This window comes from Lithobates pipiens, unplaced genomic scaffold (genome assembly GCF_037356315.1).
Source record: "Lithobates pipiens isolate NorthernLeopardFrog02 unplaced genomic scaffold, aLitPip1_a1.2 Scaffold_18, whole genome shotgun sequence".
Lineage (NCBI taxonomy): Eukaryota > Metazoa > Chordata > Amphibia > Anura > Ranidae > Lithobates > Lithobates pipiens.
In genome coordinates, this window is record NW_027507758.1 from 483,788,901 (window position 1) to 483,811,731 (window position 22,831).

The 22,831-nt window shown below is 42.5% G+C and overlaps 1 protein-coding gene across 9 annotated transcripts in view; it reads right to left on the reverse strand.

Moving 5' to 3' along the window:
* Nucleotides 1–22,831, reverse strand: part of SNED1 (sushi, nidogen and EGF like domains 1) — a 287,199-nt gene that overhangs the window by 129,430 nt on the left and 134,938 nt on the right. For 7 of the 9 annotated variants that reach the window (XM_077488453.1, XM_077488455.1, XM_077488454.1 and 4 more), the window contains 4 exons: nucleotides 21,037–21,150; nucleotides 19,429–19,542; nucleotides 10,980–11,093; nucleotides 1,172–1,285 (listed from right to left, as the gene is read on the reverse strand). In XM_077488453.1, coding sequence (XP_077344579.1) covers nucleotides 1,172–1,285; nucleotides 10,980–11,093; nucleotides 19,429–19,542; nucleotides 21,037–21,150 — 456 coding nt within the window. The remainder of the gene's footprint in view (nucleotides 1–1,171; nucleotides 1,286–10,979; nucleotides 11,094–19,428; nucleotides 19,543–21,036; nucleotides 21,151–22,831) is intronic. The other 2 variants (XM_077488457.1, XM_077488458.1) reach the window with 2 other exon arrangements.

Consider the following 22,831-nt stretch of genomic DNA (forward strand, 5'->3'; position numbering starts at 1 on the left):
TCCTTGGCTTTGTGTTTGGGATCATTGTCTTGCTAAAAAGTCCACCCTCATTTCATCTTCATTATCCTGTAGATAGCAGCAGATTTTTATCAAGAATATCTTGGTACATTTTTCCATTCATCTTTCCTTCAATCATATGAAGTTTACCAGTATCGTATGCTGAAAAACAGCCCCACAGCATGATGTTCCCACTTCCAAACTTCACTATTGATAGGAGTGTGTTTTTGGGATGATGTACAGTGCCAATTGACCTCCAAACATGGTGTGTATTATGGCATCCAAAGAGTTTAATTTTGGTCTCACCTGACCAGACTATATTCACCCAGTATTTTACAGGCTTATCTAAATGTTGTGCAAAAAACTTTAAATGAGCTTCAACATGCTTATTTTTCAACAATGGAGTCTTGCGTGGTGAGCATGCATACAGGCCATGGCGGTTGAGTGTTATTATTTATTGTTTTCTTTGAAACAATTGTACCTGCTAATAATTCCAGGTCTTTCTGAAACTCTCCACAAGTGGTCCTTGGCTCTTGGACAGCTCTTCTGATAATTTTTTTCATTTTTTTTCCTCTGTCAGAAATTTTGTGAGTGGTCGTGGCCGGTTTATGTTGATATTTCCACTTACGGATTATGGCGCCAACAGTGCTCACTGGAACATTCAGAAGTTCAGAAATCTTTCTATAAGCAATGGCTCAGTAGGCTTTGCAACAATAAGGCTGCAAAGGTCTTGAGAGAGCCCTTTTCTTTTACCCATCACGAGAGGTTTCTTTTGATAATGAGACACTGTTTTATAGGCCATCAGTTGAGACTAAACCAGCCAATATTAATTTGCACTGACAAGGACAGGATTGCTTTCTAATTACCAATAGATTTCAGCTGGTGTCTTGGCTTTCCATGGCTTTTTGCACCTCCCTTTCTTCATGTAGTCAATACTTTTTCCCTGTGTCATTCCATTTTATTACATATAACCTAATTTCTGAACTTATTTGGTTTGATTTCTGTTTCTGTTTGTATGGATTGCATGGGTTGTTACCAACATGTGGTGAAAATTTCATGTCAATAGCACCTTTAGAAATATATTTACCTTGAAAAATGGTGACGTTCAATATTTATTTTACCCGCTGTATTACAGAAGTACTGGAGTGAGATAAGAGACGTGGGATGAGATTACCTGTCTCACAGCGCTCCCCAGTGAATCCACGCATACATAAACAGCTGTAACTTTCATCCACATCCTTACATGATGCTCCATTCAGACAAGGAGAAGAAAAACAAGGCCTGACTTCTAGAAGAAACAGCAAGAATACATTTGTAAAAACCTAGATGAAAACAAAGAAATGGCATCAAAATATGAATTCACTCCCTGGTCATCTCTCCCCTACTGCCACTCCCTCCTCATTGGCTTACCTTTACATAGGCTATTAGTTCATCGTATATACTGGTGCCAGACTTATCCACCTTACCAACCGTTCAGTGTCTGCTGCCTCTCTCTGCCAATCCCTCCACTGGCTTCTGCTCACCCAATTAATTAAATTCAAAATAGTAACAACAAATTACAAAGCCATCCACAACTTGGCTACCCAACTATATCACTAACCTAGTCTCAAAATACCAACCAAATCGTTCCCTTTGTTCCTCCCAAGACCTTCTGCTCTCTAACTCTGTTGTCGCCTCCTCCCATGCTCGCCTCCAGGACTTCTCCCGCACCTTTCTCACCCTATCGAACTCCCTACCCCACTCTGTTTGACTATCTCCTACTCTGTCCACATTTAGGCGATCACTGAAAACCCTTCTCTTCAGAGAAGCCTATCCTGCCCCGCTATTTCTTTACCTTTTGTATAACTTGACCCTCCCTTCTAGATTGTAAGCTCTAATGAGCAGGGCCCTCTGATTCCTCCTGTATTGAATTTTATTGTAACTGTACTGTCTGCCCTCATGTTGTAAAGCTCTGCGCAAATTGTTGGCGCTATAAAAATCATATGTTATAATAATAATAATAGTACAGCAGTGTTTTCCAGTGCTAAGTCCCTGAGGGCTTCATGCAGGCATTTTGAATAAGAAGCATTAATGTTGCCAGGTGAGGTCAGACTTGCTTTAACTCATTTAGAGAAATTTGTACTGACACAAATATGGGACTGCCACTGCTGATGTATTTCAGAATATATTAGTTGCCTGGCTGTCTAGCTTCAGTCCTTCATAAATAACTGATCTAGAACAGGCATATGGCCAGAGATGGCAAACAAAAATCAGAAGTCTTAATCTGCATACTTATTCTAGGTCAGTGTCTCAAAGGGGTTCACTTACTAAAAGCACATAGGTTGTTCATTTTGCAAGGGAAATTTCCCTTATCTTAGTAAATGAGGTAAAGCTCTGCCGACTTACATCATCCAATCACATGCAAGCAAAAAATTTAAATTACTGTAATTCAAGATATGGAATTTACAGGTACGTCAACATTTTTATTATCTTTATCACACAGTACCGGAGAACGGTTTCGACCTATAGACCATGGGACAACTCCAAGCAATAAATCAAGTGGTGGGCAACAAACTTGCTAAAATAGCATCAACGGGCTCATAGAAAACACAAGAAGGGTCAAGTGACTTAAACAGTTAAAGTGGTTATAAAGCCAAAGTTTTTTTACCTTAATGCATTACCTGCATTAAGGTAAAAAACCTTCCACTAGTTGTTCCTACCATTTCCCTCCCTAAATGCTTACCTGTGGCCTGTATTGATCCAGCACTGTCCCGTCTCCAGCAGCACTGGTTCTCTCTCTCCCCTCTCACGGGCCAGAGATCAGAGTTAATTTTGCCATCAATTTTTGATTTTGTTTGTTATAGTCTTTTGACTAAAATGTAATTTTAGTTTTATTTGTATTTTAGTCACCTGAATTGTTTTAGTTTTAGTCGTATTTTAGTCAACATAAATCTCTAGTACATTTTATTAGACTAAAATCCTAGTAATAATAGCGGTTTTCGTTTAATTGTAATGCATTATTTAAGCATTTATCTATAATTTCCAAACTCATTATATACTTCTGGAGTAAAAAATATAATAACATGTAGTGGGGATGGGGAAGTAAATGAGAGCGAGGGAGTGCACAGAGCAGAGAACTGGTCTGGGGAGGCTGTTATTTTAAACAGTGCTACACACTGCTACCTTGCTGGGAGGGAAGACACTCACCACGTGGTTTGCAATGCATTGTTGCGGAACTCCCAGGCAGCAGCCAGGCAGACAGAGTAAAGCTGCGTCTCTTGGCCAATACAGCTTGTCAGAGGGCTGGGGCGTTAACAGACAGGTGGAGCTCCAAGGAAAGCAGAAGTTCAGGTGGGTAAATGTCCCTCCCTCACATTTTTGTTCTGTTTTAGTTTGTTCATGAAAATTGGAATTAATTTTTGTCATAGTTTTTGTCAATTGACTTAATTCAAATTGTATTTCACATTAATACATATTGGGGAAAAAAAATTATAACAATCAGCCATAGGGAATACTGTGAGCAGTAGCAGTCAAGCATTTGATGCAAGAATTCAGGCTCATGAGTCCTATGGTAGCAAGTCTCCACGGCACCCTGGGATTGTTCAGGGAATGACAACGGGCCCAATAAGTTAGCACCACAAAACACTCTAAAAATATATACATTTTCTGTTTGTAATGTAAAAATGATATGGATACACGTGAACAAAAGGTGAGTATAACCTGTCACGCTGCATTTACTAAGGTGAGAACATTTCCTAAATCAGAAATCTAGTGACAGGTCTATAGGAGACTAGGGAAAAGCCTAAGGCCGCGTACACACGCGCGGACTGTTGGCCCAACTTTGTCCGTCCAACAGTTTGAGCGAACAGTCCGCTCAAACTTAGCATGGACGGACATGGCCACACACGACGAACGAACAGTTTGCTGAAACCGTGCGCGATGACGTGAACGGCACGTACGACGGGACGCAAAATACGACGTCCTATACACTGCATTATAACTTTCGGCTTGAAAATCCTTTCTGAGCATGCGCGGAACTTTGTTTGACGAACAAGCCTACACACGGGCGGACTGTTCGTTGAAACAAGGTTTCAGCGGACAGTTTTTCGGAATTTCCGTAAAACCTTGTCCGTCCAACTGTCCGCTGAAACTGTCCGCTGAAAGCCCACACACGAGCGGACTGTCCGCCCAAACACTGTTCAGCGGACAAGGTTGGGCCAACAGTCCGCGCGTGTGTACGCGGCCTTACTATGAAAGCAGACAAATAGTAGAGAAATTGGGAACCTTGTGGGAGCCTGGCTACTGCATATATTGATCAATGCACCATGGGTTTGAGGGGATATACAGCCTTAAAAAGACTTGTAGTAGTATTTGGAAAGTCCTTGTATTCTCTCCTGAGAGTAAAGAAGATTAACTCAAATTATAACAATAAGGCCAATTGCGAAAATAAGGTATTCGTGAAACACCATCTTACTTCCCAAAAGCAGTGCATAGAGACAAAGATGAGCAAAGAATAGAATATAGGACAGCAATAAGGTTCATTGTCCATCTCGCTAGAAAGCAGAATGAAAGAAACAGCCAAGATGTCTCTTTTTTAGGTTTGAATAAATGCTGGTAGACTACCGCTTCACCTCCAGAGATGAGGGCAAGCCTCCAATGATTTTTAGCAGGTTCAGTGGGCTTAGATGTGGTTCTGCCACAGTCTGAAGGACCCTCAGGATATGATGATGCATGGAGGCGCAAACACATCCTATACTTAAAAAGGTTGAACCCCCCCCCCCCCAAAAAAAAGATGGAGATCCTAGTACCTTATAGTAGGTTAACCACTTCAATACAGGGCACTTATACACCTTCCTGCCCAGACGAATTTTGAGCTTTCAGCTCTGTCGCACTTTGAATGACAATTGCGCAGTCATGCTACACTGTACCCAAGCTAAATTTTTATCACTTTGTTCCCATAAATAGAGCTTTCTTTTGGTGGTATTTGATCACCTCTGGGATTTTTATTTTCTGCTAAACAAATAAAAAAAGGCCGAAAATTTTGAAAAAAACATTTTTTTTTGTTTCAGTTCAACTTTGTAAATAAGTACGTTTTCTCCTTCACTGATGGGCACTGACGGGGCCGCAGTGACCGGCACTGATAAGACGGCACTGATGGGCATCAATGATGTGGTACTGATAGGCGGCACTGATATGCGACACAGATAGACACTGATAGGTGGCACAGATTGTCATGGATGGGTGGCATGGATAGGTGGTATGGATAGGCGGCACTGATAGGCAGCATGGATGGGCACTGATAGGCAGCATGGATGGGCACTGATAGGCAGCATGGATGGGCACTGATAGGCGGCATGGATGGGCACTCATAGGCGGCATAGATGGGCACTGATAAATGGCATGGATGGGCACTGATAGGTGGCATGGATGGGCACTGATAGGCGGCAAGGATGGGCACTGATAGGCGGCACGGATGGGCACTGATAGGCGGCGCAGATGGGCACTGATAGGCAGCACAGATGGGCATTGTAGTGTACAGTATTGTAGGGATGGATGCCAATCAGTGCCAAACAATAATGCATGGCAATCAGTGATGCCCATTGTGGGCACTGATTGGCATCCATTATGGGCATTGATTGGCATCCATTGTGGGCACTGACTGGCATCCCTGGTGGTCTAGGGGGCATTCCTGGTGGTCCAGTGAGGGCATCCTCGGGGGGCGCGCAGTGGCTTAATATCCTGATCACGTCATATGACGCCCGGTCAGGATATTAAAACCACTTTGCCACCGTCATTTTGCTATATGGCAGGCGGCAAGTGGTTAAAAAGCACAGTGTAAAATAAACACGTTAGAAACACTACAGGAGTATATGGATATAGATGGATGGAGGTACCTCCAGCTCAGACATTTTGTCTCATCATTGCCACAACCATTGAGAAGTGGAGAAGATCTTAACGTCTTAGAGCGGATGTGTGAGGGGAAAATAATAAGAGTAAATATCTCACAGATATATAAGATGCTGGGAGAAGTGGATGAGACGAAGGTACCTATATATATATATATATAAAAATGGGAAGAAGAAATAGGGCCACGAGGGGAGAAACAGAATACAGAAAAAATCTTGCACCTAACACACGGGACATCTAAAAATCTTAATACAATAGAAATTTATTACAAAAGTCTTGCTAGGTGATATAGGACACCAGACATGATGAGGAGATACCAGAAAGAGCAACTCGGGACGTGCTGGAGAGGGTGTGGACAGCAAGGGAGTGCGGCACATATCTGGTGGGAATGCCCAAAAATTAGAAAGTACTGGAGAGAAATACTAACTTTAATAAAAACAATAACAGGAACTCAGGTACTAGAAAACCCATGGACATGTCTCTTTCATGGTACAGACACCCCAACTCAAAAGTATAAAGAAGGCCTCATAGGAAATTTAATAAACGTAACAAAGAGCTTGATACCAAAAAATTGGAGACAGGTGGAAGCCCCAAAATTGAAGGAATGGATAGGAAAAGTAGAGGATATGTGTAGAATGGAGGGATGGGAAGAGGGCGAGGAGAGTGGGAAAAAGAAATTCCGAAAGAAATGGGAACAATGGCAATTGTTTAAATTAACAAAGAAATATGATGAGGTAGTAGGGCTATAGGAGGGGGGGGGGGGGGAGTAGGGTGCATATATATGCATATTATGTTTTATACTGTTTGTATGAATTTAAATAAAGATTAAAAAAAAAAAAAGCACAGTGTTTGTGCTGTTTAATTTGTCCCTTTCTGAGTTGTAAAAAACTGGTTGATCATGCCTGTTCCTGTGTCCCCCTTAGTGTGCTGACCACAGTAATCATGGCTGCTGATTCATGATACCGTGGTCAGGTTACGTGCCTCTGTCACCTGTTGCTCTCCTGTCTCCCCCTCCCTCCCTGCCTGTTAGCTCCTTTGTATCTGAGACAATCTTTTCCGCCCCCCTCCCCTCCTGCCGCTATTAGTAGCTGGCAGTAAAGTTAAATAAAGATTACTACCAGCCCCTCTGTTCTGCTAAGCCATACTACACTGTATACATGTTTGTATAAAATTGTGCCTGTAAATACCTTATTTTAGTTAGTTTCTAGGCAGTCACATGACCTCTAGCCACTCTCCTTCCTCAATCTAAGGGCTACAGCAGAAGGGGCTGAGCGAATAGCACATCAGTCTTGTGACCTCCCAGCTGATGTTAGAGGGGGATCTCGGCCCCTTCCACTGTAACTCTTAGATTGGGGGAGGAGAGTAGCCAGAGGTCATGTGACTGTCCAGAAACACTGAAATAAGGTATATACAGCCACAATTTTATACAAACACGTATATAGTGTAGTATGGCATAGTAGAATGCCATGCATCCTAGATAGCCAAAAAAAGATCAGTCTGACACATCTTTTCATTTCATAAAGAATGTAACATGTATCAGTAGAAGACATTAGTCACATTGCTTAACTAAACAAATATCATCCAAGTCTGTATTCCTTGCCCTTGGATATGACACAGGTTAAAGAACATTGGCTCCAATTAAAACACTTGATATGAATAAAGGTTTCTGTCTAGTTTATATTAAAAAAACAACAGCAGGAACCCAGACAGGTAAACCAATGGATTTGTCACAAGCTGCCACAAGGCACATACAAGGTAAAAGTAATATAAAGCTGGAAAAACCCTATAATATTGTAAGCATTATTTTTCTTAACTATGAACATGACTAACTTGGAATGGAATGAGAGAATCTAATAAATACTGGAGACAAATATAAAATAAACAAACCACATAGAATTTCACAATGGCTGTTAAATTACCATATAAAATATCTTGTTTACTGTTGATGTTTGATTCTACCCCCCTCAACAGAGAACAATACAATATAAAACGTGTCCAAGCACACTTACCTGCTAGTCAGCAAAAAACAGCTGTCATTTGAGCTGGGCAGGGCTTTTTGTGGGTTTCCTGCACCTTTAATCAGAAATGGGCTATATCCAAAGCATAACAACCCCCAATGTATTAATTGTTATACATGTACCACCAGTGGTGGCTGATGCTCAAAATTTCGGGGGTGGGGGGTGCAAACCAACTGAAATTTTTTGAAAATTACTTAAAAAAAACATTAATTGCACCATCAATTGCAGCCTCACTGTGCCTATCAAATTCAGCCTCATTGCCCATCAAATGCAGCCACGTTGCACATCAAATGCAGTCACTGTGCCATAAATTGCAGCCACTGTGCCCATCAAATGCAGCCACTGTGCCCATCAAATGCAGCCACCGTGCCCATCAAATGCAGCCACCGTGCCCATCAAATGCAGCCACCATGCCCATCAAATGCAGTCACTGTGCCTTCATATGCAGTCACTGTGCCCATCATATGCAGCCACTGTGCCCACCAAATACAGCCACTTTGCCATCAAATGCAGCCCCTGTGCCCATCATATGCAGCCACTGTGCCCACCAAATAAAGCAACTGTGCCCATCATGTGCAGCCACTGTGCCATCAATTGCAGCCACTGTGCCCATCAAATGAAGCCACTGTGCCCATCAAAATACAGCCACTGTGCCCATCATATGCAGCCAGGCGTGTCCCCTGGCTGACACTTTAACCAACTCCCCACAGGTGGGCCGGTCTGCTGGAGGCGGTGGCAGGAGGCGACGACTCCTGTGTCCACTCGGCTCCAGTCCTCAGGCTTCCTCCACTGTGTCTCCTCTTCCGCCAAAGCGTTAGGCATCCAATGGGATTGCCTAATGCTTTGGCCAATCGGGAGACAGGTCTCACTGACCTGCCTCCTGATTGGCAGCGAAGAACGTTAATGTGAAAATAGCAAAAATGTATTTGCTATGTCACAGAACAGGGTGGGGATCGGGACGCTGTGCTCTGCTCCCTGAGCCCACCCTATTTTGAAGCCTATTAGAGGCTCTGGCTCTGATCACGTGCTTCAAAATACACACCCCCTGCCTATCCCCACCATAGTATTTCATGCGTCCAGCGTCCTGAAAGGGGCTGGGCACATAAATAGGGAGGGTGACGGAGGTGTTGGGGGGGGCGGTGCCCGTGCACCCACAATGCACGGGCCACCACTATGTCCCTAGATAGAAGCTCTGTTAGACTAGAGTTGGGGTCCACACTTTACAGAGGTGCCTTGGAGAGGCAGTGTTGCTTCCACATACACTTGCAAATGCATGTAACAAACTCTGTTTTTAACCGATTCAGGCCCAGAAGATTTTACCCTCTTCCTGACCAGGGTAATGGTTCTGCACAGGGCAGCCCAGATATCTTTTTGGGCCCCCTGCTGGTGGTCCTGCCCCCCCCCCCCCGTGCCCTCAATAGCAAGCCTATTGCTATGGGGCACTCAAGCATACTCACTTTTGAGGTGTGCTCTTGTGAATAGACATTGTCTATTCACACACAGAGCATGGCTCGGCCCTGCCCCCAGCTCTCTTCTCATTGGCTCACTGGCTGTGACTGACAGCAGCAGGAACCAAAGGCTCCTGCTGCTGTGTTAGCTAAAGAGGAGGGAGAGCCGCAGTGCTCATGCACATCACTGTATCGCGATGGGGCTCGGGTAAGTATTACTTATTATTACTTATGCAAGGTATACATTGACTTGGGTGGTTGACATTTTTTAATTCCTCTTCGCTGTGGACCTGAGAGGATCATTTTAAACATAGTCTGGTCCCCAAAATGTACCAGTAGCTGCAGTATGATGGTCTACCAACTGTATATATTTACAATGGACTGTTCAGGTAAATAGGCAGTTGTTGGTAAATTTTCAGAATCAAAATCAGACCAGCTTTACAAAATATTTTGTATGATAGTTGAAATTCAACCTGCTTGATAGAACACCACTATTAACTTTTGCCATTTTCTGTTAATTTCCTATAGCAAAGGGTATGCATGAGTTTTATATGTTTAAAAATGTACATGTTACATGTTATGGTAAACTACAGTAAATCTTTTGTTTTAAGCACAAATAAATGAACTGACAGCAACATCAAGGTTTAAATAAATTCAGGTAAATAATTCAGTAATTGAACATTATATGAATTATTTAACTGTAGTTATTGATATGGGGAAATCTGGTACACTAAAGCTGGCCATAGATATATGTGGAGGCAATGGACTGCCAATAGACTTGTATTTTAGCTACCTGTCACGTTGAAGATGCATGATTATGGAGCAGGAAAAAGGGAGGATAGGACAAACACTCTTAAGCCCCATACCCACTATCAGATTTTCTGCTGATTTTTGTCTTCAGCTTTACCAAAACCATGTAGTGGAAGGGCCTGCCTGATTGCATACAAATTGAAACACCTAAGGTTTGACCTTATATTATATGGTTTTGGTAAATCTGAAGGAAAAAATCAGCAGAAAATCTGATAGTGTGTATGGGGCTTTAGTACGAGTTTACCTCAGTAAAAAGAATAGTGATCACATAATTATTTCAAATCTATACCACTAGTCATTACCCTTATGTTTAACCAGCTAGAGGGGTCTCATGGTGCCGAAAGACATTAGTCTGTTGCCTACTATGGCCAGAAACACCTAGATCAGGTTATTGTCATATCATATCTATAAGTGCATATGTTGCCCACAACTTATCAGATTCCATTATTTTTGTGGGGAATCTGGGTACAAAAGTGATACAACTGACTCAAGTAGCCCTATCACCACCTATCATTCTTGGGTCAAGGAAACCAACAAAGATGTGATGACAGTCTGCAGAGCCTATGTAATTGGGTGTACCTCAAGCCATACAGTTTACTGAGTAGGTCAATCTGATCCAACAGTATTTGTTCCTGTGAAGAGAAGCTGGCACTATGTAACAGTCTTTTCTCCACTCTCTTCCCTCACCTCAGAGGCTATTTGTGAACTTGGCCCAACTGGCACCAATAAAAATAATGACACTCTGCCCACTGAGCAACCTAAGTATAATATTTGTAGGTCGTGACCAGCCTAAATAATAAAATATTCCTCCCATTCTGACCTGCTTCACAGTGTTGCCCCGTAAACCTTTGATGACACACACACCGGTACGTATCAACAGTATCCTCACACGTCCCTCCATTTAGACATGGTGACGAAGAGCATGGTTTCAACTCTAAAATGAAAAAAAGTAACCAATTTACATAGGAAATGCAACTATACTATGTGGTCAGATGCATGCAGCATATTACTGGTATGCACACTACATTATAGGTAACACCCCCTTCCCCTCGAAAAGCAACAGTACAGGAACTATGCTTACATTTTTTTTCCAACATGCCTTTAACCCCTTCACAACAGGGGGTAGAACAAATCTTAATGCCAGGACAAAGTTTTGCAACTCTGAAGTGTTAGTAAAACTGTACATATCAAGGCCTGTATCGATCCAGCACTGTCCCATCTCCAGCAGCACTGGTTCTCTCTCTCCCCTCTCACGGGCCAGAGACCAGAGTTAATTTTGCCATCAATTTTTGATTTTGTTTGTTATAGTCTTTTGACTAAAATGTAATTTTAGTTTTATTTGTATTTTAGTCACCTGAATTGTTTTAGTTTTAGTCGTATTTTAGTCAACATAAATCTCTAGTACATTTTATTAGACTAAAATCCTAGTAATAATAGCGGTTTTCGTTTAATTGTAATGCATTATTTAAGCATTTATCTATAATTTCCAAACTCATTATATACTTCTGGAGTAAAAAATATAATAACATGTAGTGGGGATGGGGAAGTAAATGAGAGCGAGGGAGTGCACAGAGCAGAGAACTGGTCTGGGGAGGCTGTTATTTTAAACAGTGCTACACACTGCTACCTTGCTGGGAGGGAAGACACTCACCACGTGGTTTGCAATGCATTGTTGCAGAACTCCCAGGCAGCAGCCAGGCAGACAGAGTAAACCTGCGTCTCTTGGCCAATACAGCTTGTCAGAGGGCTGGGGCGTTAACAGACAGGTGGAGCTCCAAGGAAAGCAGAAGTTCAGGTGGGTAAATGTCCCTCCCTCACATTTTTGTTCTGTTTTAGTTTGTTCATGAAAATTGGAATTAATTTTTGTCATAGTTTTTGTCAATTGACTTAATTCAAATTGTATTTCACATTAATACATATTGGGGAAAAAAAATTATAACAATCAGCCATAGGGAATACTGTGAGCAGTAGCAGTCAAGCATTTGATGCAAGAATTCAGGCTCATGAGTCCTATGGTAGCAAGTCTCCACGGCACCCTGGGATTGTTCAGGGAATGACAAAGGGCCCAATAAGTTAGCACCACAAAACACTCTAAAAATATATACATTTTCTGTTTGTAATGTAAAAATGATATGGATACACGTGAACAAAAGGTGAGTATAACCTGTCACGCTGCATTTACTAAGGTGAGAACATTTCCTAAATCAGAAATCTAGTGACAGGTCTATAGGAGACTAGGGAAAAGCCTAACTATGAAAGCAGACAAATAGTAGAGAAATTGGGAACCTTGTGGGAGCCTGGCTACTGCATATATTGATCAATGCACCATGGGTTTGAGGGGATATACAGCCTTAAAAAGACTTAGAGTAAAGTTAAAGTAGTATTTGGAAAGTCCTTGTATTCTCTCCTGAGAGTAAAGAAGATTAACTCAAATTATAACAATAAGGCCAATTGCGAAAATAAGGTATTCGTGAAACACCATCTTACTTCCCAAAAGCAGTGCATAGAGACAAAGATGAGCAAAGAATAGAATATAGGACAGCAATAAGGTTCATTGTCCATCTCGCTAGAAGGCAGAATGAAAGAAACAGCCAAGATGTCTCTTTTTTAGGTTTGAATAAATGCTGGTAGACTACCGCTTCACCTCCAGAGATGAGGGCAAGCCTCCAATGATTTTTAGCAGGTTCAGTGGGCTTAGATGTGGTTCTGCCACAGTCTGAAGGACCCTCAGGATATGATGATGCATGGAGGCGCAAACACATCCTATACTTAAAAAGGTTGAACCCCCCCCCCCCCCAAAAAAAAGATGGAGATCCTAGTACCTTATAGTAGGTTAACCACTTCAATACAGGGCACTTATACACCTTCCTGCCCAGACCAATTTTGAGCTTTCAGCTCTGTCGCACTTTGAATGACAATTGCGCAGTCATGCTACACTGTACCCAAGCTAAATTTTTATCACTTTGTTCCCATAAATAGAGCTTTCTTTTGGTATTTGATCACCTCCGGGATTTTTATTTTCTGCTAAACAAATAAATAAACGCCGAAAATTTTGAAAAAAACATTTTTTTTTGTTTCAGTTACAAAACTTTGTAAATAAGTACGTTTTCTCCTTCACTGATGGGCACTGACGGGGCCGCAGTGACCGGCACTGATAAGACGGCACTGATGGGCACCAATGATGTGGTACTGATAGGCGGCACTGATAGATGGCACTGATATGCGACACTGATAGGTGGCACAGATTGTCATGGATAGGTGACACAGATTGGCATGGATGGGTGGCATGGATAGGTGGTATGGATAGGCAGCACTGATAGGCAGCATGGATGGGCACTGATAGGCAGCATGGATGGGCACTGATAGGCGGCATGGATGGGCACTCATAGGCGGCATAGATGGGCACTGATAAGCGGCATGGATGGGCAGTGATAGGTGGCATGGATGGGCACTGATAGGCAGCAAGGATGGGCACTGATAGGCAGCACGGATGGGCACTGATAGGCAGCACAGATGGGCATTGTAGTGTACAGTATTGTAGGGATGGATGCCAATCAGTTCCAAACAATAATGCATGGCAATCAGTGATGCCCATTGTGAGCACTGATTGGCATCCATTATGGGCATTGATTGGCATCCATTGTGGGCACTGACTGGCATCCCTGGTGGTCTAGGGGGCATACCTGGTGCTGGGAATCCCTGGTGGTCTGGTGGCATCCCTGGTGGTCCTGTGAGGGCATCCTCGGGGGGGGGGGGGGGGGGGCTGTGCTGATAATTGATCAGCACAGAACCCCCCTGTAAGAGGAGAAGCCAATCGGCTCTCCTCCACTCGCGTCTGACACACACGAGTGAGGAAAAGCCGATCACCGGCTCTTCCTATTTACACTGTGATCAGCCGTGATTGGACACGGCTGATCACATGGTAAAGAGTCTCCGTCAGAGACTCTTTACCAAGATCGTAGTTGCGGGGTGTCAGACTGACACACCACAATAACGATCGCCGCGATGCGCGCCCCCGGGGGGCGCGCAGTGGCTTAATATCCTGATCACGTCATATGACGCCCGGTCAGGATATTAAAACCACTTTGCCACCGTCATTTTGCTATATGGCAGGCGGCAAGTGGTTAAAAAGCACAGTGTAAAATAAACACGTTAGAAAAACTACAGGAGTATATGGATATAGATGGATGGAGGTACCTCCAGCTCAGACATTTTGTCTCATCATTGCCACAACCATTGAGAAGTGGAGAAGATCTTAACGTCTTAGAGCGGATGTGTGAGGGGAAAATAATAAGAGTAAATATCTCACAGATATATAAGATGCTGGGAGAAGTGGATGAGACGAAGGTACCTATATATATATATATAAAAATGGAAAGAAGAAATAGGGCCACGAGGGGAGAAACAGAATACAGAAAAAATCTTGCACCTAACACACGGGACATCTAAAAATCTTAATACAATAGAAATTTATTACAAAAGTCTTGCTAGGTGATATAGGACACCAGACATGATGAGGAGATACCAGAAAGAGCAACTCGGGACGTGCTGGAGAGGGTGTGGACAGCAAGGGAGTGCGGCACATATCTGGTGGGAATGCCCAAAAATTAGAAAGTACTGGAGAGAAATACTAACTTTAATAAAAACAATAACAGGAACTCAGGTACTAGAAAACCCATGGACATGTCTCTTTCATGGTACAGACACCCCAACTCAAAAGTATAAAGAAGGCCTCATAGGAAATTTAATAAACGTAACAAAGAGCTTGATACCAAAAAATTGGAGACAGGTGGAAGCCCCAAAATTGAGGGAATGGATAGGAAAAGTAGAGGATATGTGTAGAATGGAGGGATGGGAAGAGGACGAGGAGAGTGGGAAAAAGAAATTCCGAAAGAAATGGGAACAATGGCAATTGTTTAAATTAACAAAGAAATATGATGAGGTAGTAGGGCTATAGGAGGGGGGGGGGGGGGAGTAGGGTGCATATATATGCATATTATGTTTTAGACTTTTTGTATGAAAAAAAATTTAAATAATGATAAAAAAAAAAAAGCACAGTGTTTGTGCTGTTTAATTTGTCCCTTTCTGAGTTGTAAAAAACTGGTTGATCATGCCTGTTCCTGTGCCCCCCTTAGTGTGCTGACCACAGTAATCATGGCTGCTGATTCATGATACCGTGGTCAGGTTACGTGCCTCTGTCACCTGTTGCTCTCCTGTCTCCCCCTCCCTCCCTGCCTGTTAGCTCCTTTGTATCTGAGACAATCTTTTCTGCCCCCCTCCCCTCCTGCCGCTATTAGTAGCTGGCAGTAAAGTTAAATAAAGATTACTACCAGCCCCTCTGTTCTGCTAAGCCATACTACACTGTATACATGTTTGTATAAAATTGTGCCTGTAAATACCTTATTTCAGTTAGTTTCTAGGCAGTCACATGACCTCTAGCCACTCTCCTTCCTCAATCTAAGGGCTACAGCAGAAGGGGCTGAGCGAATAGCACATCAGTCTTGTGACCTCCCGGCTGATGTTAGAGGGGGATCTCGGCCCCTTCCACTGTAACTCATAGATTGGGGGAGGAGAGTAGCCAGAGGTCATGTGACCGGCCAGAAACACTGAAATAAGGTATATACAGCCACAATTTTATACAAACACGTATATAGTGTAGTATGGCATAGTAGAATGCCATGCATCCTAGATAGTCAAAAAAAGATCAGTCTGACACATCTTTTCATTTCATAAAGAATGTAACATGTATCAGTAGAAGACATTAGTCACATTGCTTAACTAAACAAATATCATCCAAGTCTGTATTCCTTGCCCTTGGATATGACACAGGCTAAAGAACATTGGCTCCAATTAAAACACTTGATATGAATAAAGGTTTCTGTCTAGTTTATATTAAAAAAACAACAGCAGGAACCCAGACAGGTAAACCAATGGATTTGTCACAAGCTGCCACAAGGCACATACAAGGTAAAAGTAATATAAAGCTGGAAAAACCCTATAATATTGTAAGCATTATTTTTCTTAACTATGAACATGACTAACTTGGAATGGAATGAGAGAATCTAATAAATACTGGAGACAAATATAAAATAAACAAACCACATAGAATTTCACAATGGCTGTTAAATTACCATATAAAATATCTTGTTTACTGTTGATGTTTGATTCTACCCCCCTCAACAGAGAACAATATAAAACGTGTCCAAGCACACTTACCTGCTAGTCAGCAAAAAACAGCTGTCATTTGAGCTGGGCAGGGCTTTTTGTGGGTTTCCTGCACCTTTAATCAGAAATGGGCTATATCCAAAGCATAACAACCCCCAATGTATTAATTGTTATACATGTACCACCAGTGGTGGCTGATGCTCAAAATTTCGGGGGTGGGGAGTGCAAACAAACTGAAATTTTTTGAAAATTACTTAAAAAAAACATTAATTGCACCATCAATTGCAGCCTCACTGTGCCTATCAAATTCAGCCTCATTGCCCATCAAATGCAGCCACGTTGCACATCAAATGCAGTCACTGTGCCATAAATTGCAGCCACTGTGCCCATCAAATGCAGCCATTGTGCCCATCAAATGCAGCCACCGTGCCCATCAAATGCAGCCACCATGCCCATCAAATGCAGTCACTGTGCCTTCATATGCAGTCACTGTGCCCATCATATGCAGCCACTGTGCCCACCAAATACAGCCACTTTGCCATCAAATGCAGCCCCTGTGCCCATCATATGCAGCCACTGTGCCCACCAAATAAAGCCACTGTGCCCATCATGTGCAGCCACTGTGCCATCAATTGCAGCCACTGTGCCCATCAAAATACAGCCACTGTGCCCATCATATGCAGCCAGGCGTGTCCCCTGGCTGACACTTTAACCAACTCCCCACGGGTGGGCCGCTCTGCTGGAGGCGGTGGCAGGAGGCGACGACTCCTGTGTCCACTCAGCTCCAGTCCTCAGGCTTCCTCCACTGTGTCTCCTCTTCCGCCAAAGCGTTAGGCATCCAATTGGATCGCCTAATGCTTTGGCCAATCGGGAGACAGGTCTCACTGACCTGCCTCCTGATTGGCAGCGAAGAACGTTAATGTGAAAATAGCAAAAATGTATTTGCTATGTCACAGAACAGGGTGGGGATCGGGACGCTGTGCTCTGCTCCCTGAGCCCACCCTATTTTGAAGCCTATTAGAGGCTCTGGCTCTGATCACGTGCTTCAAAATACACACCCCCTGCCTATCCCCACCATAGTATTTCATGCGTCCAGCGTCCTGAAAGGGGCTGGGCACATAAATAGGGAGGGTGACGGAGGTGTCGGGGGGGGGGGGGCGGTGCCCGTGCACCCACAATGCACGGGCCACCACTGTGTCCCAAGGTAGAAGCTCTGTTAGACTAGAGTTGGGGTCCACACTTTACAGAGGTGCCTTGGAGAGGCAGTGTTGCTTCCACATACACTTGCAAATGCATGTAACAAACTCTGTTTTTAACCGATTCAGGCCTAGAAGATTTTACCCTCTTCCTGACCAGGGTAATGGTTCTGCACAGGGCAGCCCAGATATCTTTTTGGGCCCCCTGCTGGTGGTCCTGCCCCCCCCCCCCCCCGTGCCCTCAATAGCAAGCCTATTGCTATGGGGCACTCAAGCATGCTCACTTTTGAGGTGTGCTCTTGTGAATAGACATTGTCTATTCACACACAGAGCATGGCTCGGCCCTGCCCCCAGCTCTCTTCTCATTGGCTCACTGGCTGTGACTGACAGCAGCAGGAACCAAAGGCTCCTGCTGCTGTGTTAGCTAAAGAGGAGGGAGAGCCGCAGTGCTCATGCACATCACTGTATCGCGATGGGGCTCGGGTAAGTATTACTTATTATTACTTATGCAAGGTATACATTGACTTGGGTGGTTGACATTTTTTAATTCCTCTTCGCTGTGGACCTGAGAGGATCATTTTAAACATAGTCTGGTCCCCAAAATGTACCAGTAGCTGCAGTATGATGGTCTACCAACTGTATATATTTACAATGGACTGTTCAGGTAAATAGGCAGTTGTTGGTAAATTTTCATAATCAAAATCAGACCAGCTTTACAAAATATTTTGTATGATAGTTGAAATTCAACCTGCTTGATAGAACACCACTATTAACTTTTGCCATTTTCTGTTAATTTCCTATAGCAAAGGGTATGCATGAGTTTTATATGTTTAAAAATGTACATGTTACATGTTATGGTAAACTACAGTAAATCTTTTGTTTTAAGCACAAATAAATGAACTGACAGCAACATCAAGGTTTAAATAAATTCAGGTAAATAATTCACTAATTGAACATTATATGAATTATTTAACTGTAGTTATTGATATGGGGAAATCTGGTACACACTAAAGCTGGCCATAGATATATGTGGAGGCAATGGACTGCCAATAGACTTGTATTTTAGCTACCTGTCACGTTGAAGATGCATGATTATGGAGCAGGAAAAAGGGAGGATAGGACAAACACTCTTAAGCCCCATACCCACTATCAGATTTTCTGCTGATTTTTGTCCTCAGCTTTACCAAAACCATGTAGTGGAAGGGCCTGCCTGATTGCATACAAATTGAAACACCTAAGGTTTGACCTTATATTATATGGTTTTGGTAAATCTGAAGGAAAAAATCAGCAGAAAATCTGATAGTGTGTATGGGGCTTTAGTACGAGTTTACCTCAGTAAAAAGAATAGTGATCACATAATTATTTCAAATCTATACCACTAGTCATTACCCTTATGTTTAACCAGCTAGAGGGGTCTCATGGTGCCGAAAGACATTAGTCTGTTGCCTACTATGGCCAGAAACACCTAGATCAGGTTATTTTCATATCATATCTATAAGTGCATATGTTGCCCACAACTTATCAGATTCCATTATTTTTGTGGGGAATCTGGGTACAAAAGTGATACAACTGACTCAAGTAGCCCTATCACCACCTATCATTCTTGGGTCAAGGAAACCAACAAAGATGTGATGACAGTCTGCAGAGCCTATGTAATTGGGTGTACCTCAAGCCATACAGTTTACTGAGTAGGTCAATCTGATCCAACGGTATTTGTTCCTGTGAAGAGAAGCTGGCACTATGTAACAGTCTTTTCTCCACTTTCTTCCCTCACCTCAGAGGCTACTTGTGAACTTGGCCCAACTGGCCCCCTATAAAAATAATGACACTCTGCCCACTGAGCAACCTAAGTATAATATTTGTGGGTCGTGACCAGCCTAAATAATAAAATATTCCTCCCATTCTGACCTGCTTCACAGTGTTGCCCCGTAAACCTTTGATGACACACACACCGGTACGTATCAACAGTATCCTCACACGTCCCTCCATTTAGACATGGTGACGAAGAGCATGGTTTCAACTCTAAAATGAAAAAAAGTAACCAATTTACATAGGAAATGCAACTATACTATGTGGTCAGATGCATGCAGCATATTACTGGTATGCACACTACATTATAGGTAACACCCCCTTCCCCTCGAAAAGCAACAGTACAGGAACTATGCTTACATTTTTTTTCCAACATGCCTTTAACCCCTTCACAACAGGGGGTAGAACAAATCTTAATGCCAGGACAAAGTTTTGCAACTCTGAAGTGTTAGTAAAACTGTACATATTGCAAATACTTGAATTATGTGAATTATACCTTGTTTTTTTTTTTTTCAAGACAAATTGGGCTTTCATTTGGTGGTAAATGGTAATAGATATCTTCTGATTTTTTTTTATTATCAAAAGTAAACAGGCATAAAACAGTAGAAAAATAAAATGTTTTAAATTTAGCAGTATATTTATCGGTATAACCATAACCTACTACCAAAGAAAATTTCCTGCTCCTGACGATCGCAGCAATACCACATATGTGTATGTTATTTGTTTGCACTTGCAGTAGAGCACAGAAACAATAGGGAGCCTTTTGTTTTATTATCTTACCTAAAATACACTGACCCTGACCTCTGACCCCTACCTCATCATGACCTGTGAACCTAATTTTGACTCTAACACTGACCTCGATCAAACCTTGATATTACCCTCTATTGTTATTTTTTTTTGTTTTGTCTTTTTAATAAATACTTTTTTATGTTTACATATTTCTCCTCTAGCATCTAGTAGTACCCAGAACTCTTGGTGAGAGCTCAGCCTCTGTGCTGGACGTGCGTTGTGCAGCACACTGTCACCTCAAACACATCTGCGCATTTATGCAGTCCCACAGAGGAAGACTTATTTCCATGAGGCTGCATATTTGCGTATGATCGCCGGACCCAATTAAATAATATTTGTACATATACTGGCCACATAACATAACTGCAATGCAATTTCAGAAAAAAAGGAAATCTTTCTGGAAAGATACAGAAAGTTACAATAAATTACAATAGGAAAAAAGAAAACAGGAGAGCTGTGTGTGCCTACTCCTCATCAATGTGTTATAGATAAGCGCACCAAAAAACAGGAAAAGTCTAAGCTCTCAAGATGTAATATGTACTTCTCTTAATCTGTGTTACAGGAGTACCTTCATCATGACCGAGTGGAAGAGTTCTACATATTAAAACAGCATTGTTTTTCCATTTTAATAAAGTTCTTCTCATAAGAGAAATCTAAGAGATATCAATGTCAATTTTATACCAGAAGGTCACTTCCTCTACAGTATCTAGACCATGGGTCTTCAAACTACGGCCCTCCAGTTGTTCAGGAACTACAATTCCCATCATGCCTAGTCATGTCTGTGAATGTCAGAGTTGTACAATGCCTCATGGGATGTGTAGTTTCGCAACAGCTGGAGGGCCGTAGTTTGAGGATCCCTGATCTAGACGTATGAAAATATAGTATGGATAAAAGCAAATGCAAATTCGAACATCTCACCGGTCTCACACCGCTGTCCAGTGAATCCCAGCAGGCACCGACAGCTGTAACTAGAGCCTACGTCCTTACAGAGGCCACCATTTAGACATGGTGAAGAAGAGCACGGCTTTAGTTCTGAGGGTGAGTAGAAGAAAAGTTAAACACTTCAGTCGATAACAGTCTGATTAATACCAAATATATATATGAGGTCAACAAGTTCACAGTTTTTCCTAAGTTTGTCTAATTAGCCCTTAGAATAGCTGGTGGTTTATCTTAAGAGTATATCTTAAAGCAGTATTAAACCCAAAAGCAAACATTATATTGCAGTTAACAGATTCTTAGATGTGATGGCTGCATTTGTTTCCTTTTTTAGGCTTTCTTTTTTCTCTTTTCATCTGGTGATCCAGCCAGCAAGTCTGTTTTTCACAAATTCAAGCTCGCCAGAAGAATGTATGGATGAGACAAACCACTTAACAGTAGCAAGGGTGATTAAAATGACCAGCTTTTATTTATTCATGCAAAACCTTTAACACAAAACAAATAACTGATTATAAAGTGTGAGCTGGAGTTTGAATTCAATTTGTTGGTGAAAAATCTGCTAATACATGAAACACTACCCTCCTCCCCAAACTGACAATTCTGCTGTCTGTTGTGCCTCCTGTTCTCATTCCTCCAGGGTTGAGTCTCATTAATACAGGACTGTCAGAAACCATGAAATCAGACTGAGACAGAAGTACAGTTAAATGGCATTTGTTTAATAATAAAAGTAATTAGAACAAATGTAGTCAAAACATAGCCTGAGTTCAGAAACTGGAACGGATAGTCAGACAAGAAAAATATCAGGGAGCCAGAGATGAGCGTAGTAAAACAGCAAGCAGGATCTGGAGCCAGAAGGGATGTCAGCCAAGCAAGTCTTTTAACAGGAATGAAGGAGAGCATCTCTGTAATGTTGACTAAGGTGAAGGCAATGATCCTCTGGGCGGCTTAAGTAGGTAGGACTGACGAGCAGGAAATCATCAACAGCTGAGCACCTGTGGAGAGATAGGAGCTGGCAATTAGCCGACAGCTGAGCGACCAGCTCAGAGAAGGAAGGGCTGAGCCCAGCCCTGACAGGGACAAGTTCTGTATGAACCCTCTGAACATTGCTATACACCTTTTCCAGCAAATTTCCACTAGGACTGGCCAAAGAGAGGGATTACTTTGACACAGTTGGGCAGTTTAAACATGTATTGCAATATGTGTGAACTAAAAAATCCCTGTTTTTCATTGCATAGTTTGCTGGAAAGGGTGTATAGCAGTGTGCAGAGGGTTGATCTAGAATTTGTAGTGTTAATATACAAACCTGACCTGAGGGAGGAGGGGGAGATGGATCTCCTATCGCAATTTGGATTAGCAGCAAGGATGGGAAGTGTTATTATATCACATACTAATAGACATATCTGTATGGATGTCACACAACTTTCTCAAACTCAACTTGTCCAAAGCCGAGCTTATAATATTTCCTCCCCCACGTGCCTCTTCCCCTGACTTATCTGTCAAGAGCAATGGCACAACCATCCACCCATCCCCACATGTCAGCATGCTAGGTGTTATCCTGGACTCCGAAATCTCCTTTCAGCCCCACATCCAATCACTTTCCAAAGCTTGTCGCCTCAACCTGCGCAACATCTCTAAACTACATCCCTTTCTAACCAATGAAACCACAAAGCTCCTGATTCACTCCCTGGTCATCTCTCGCCTTGACTACTGCAACTCCCTCCTCATTGGCTTACCTTTAAATAGACTATCCCTCCTTCAGTCCATCATGAATGCTGCA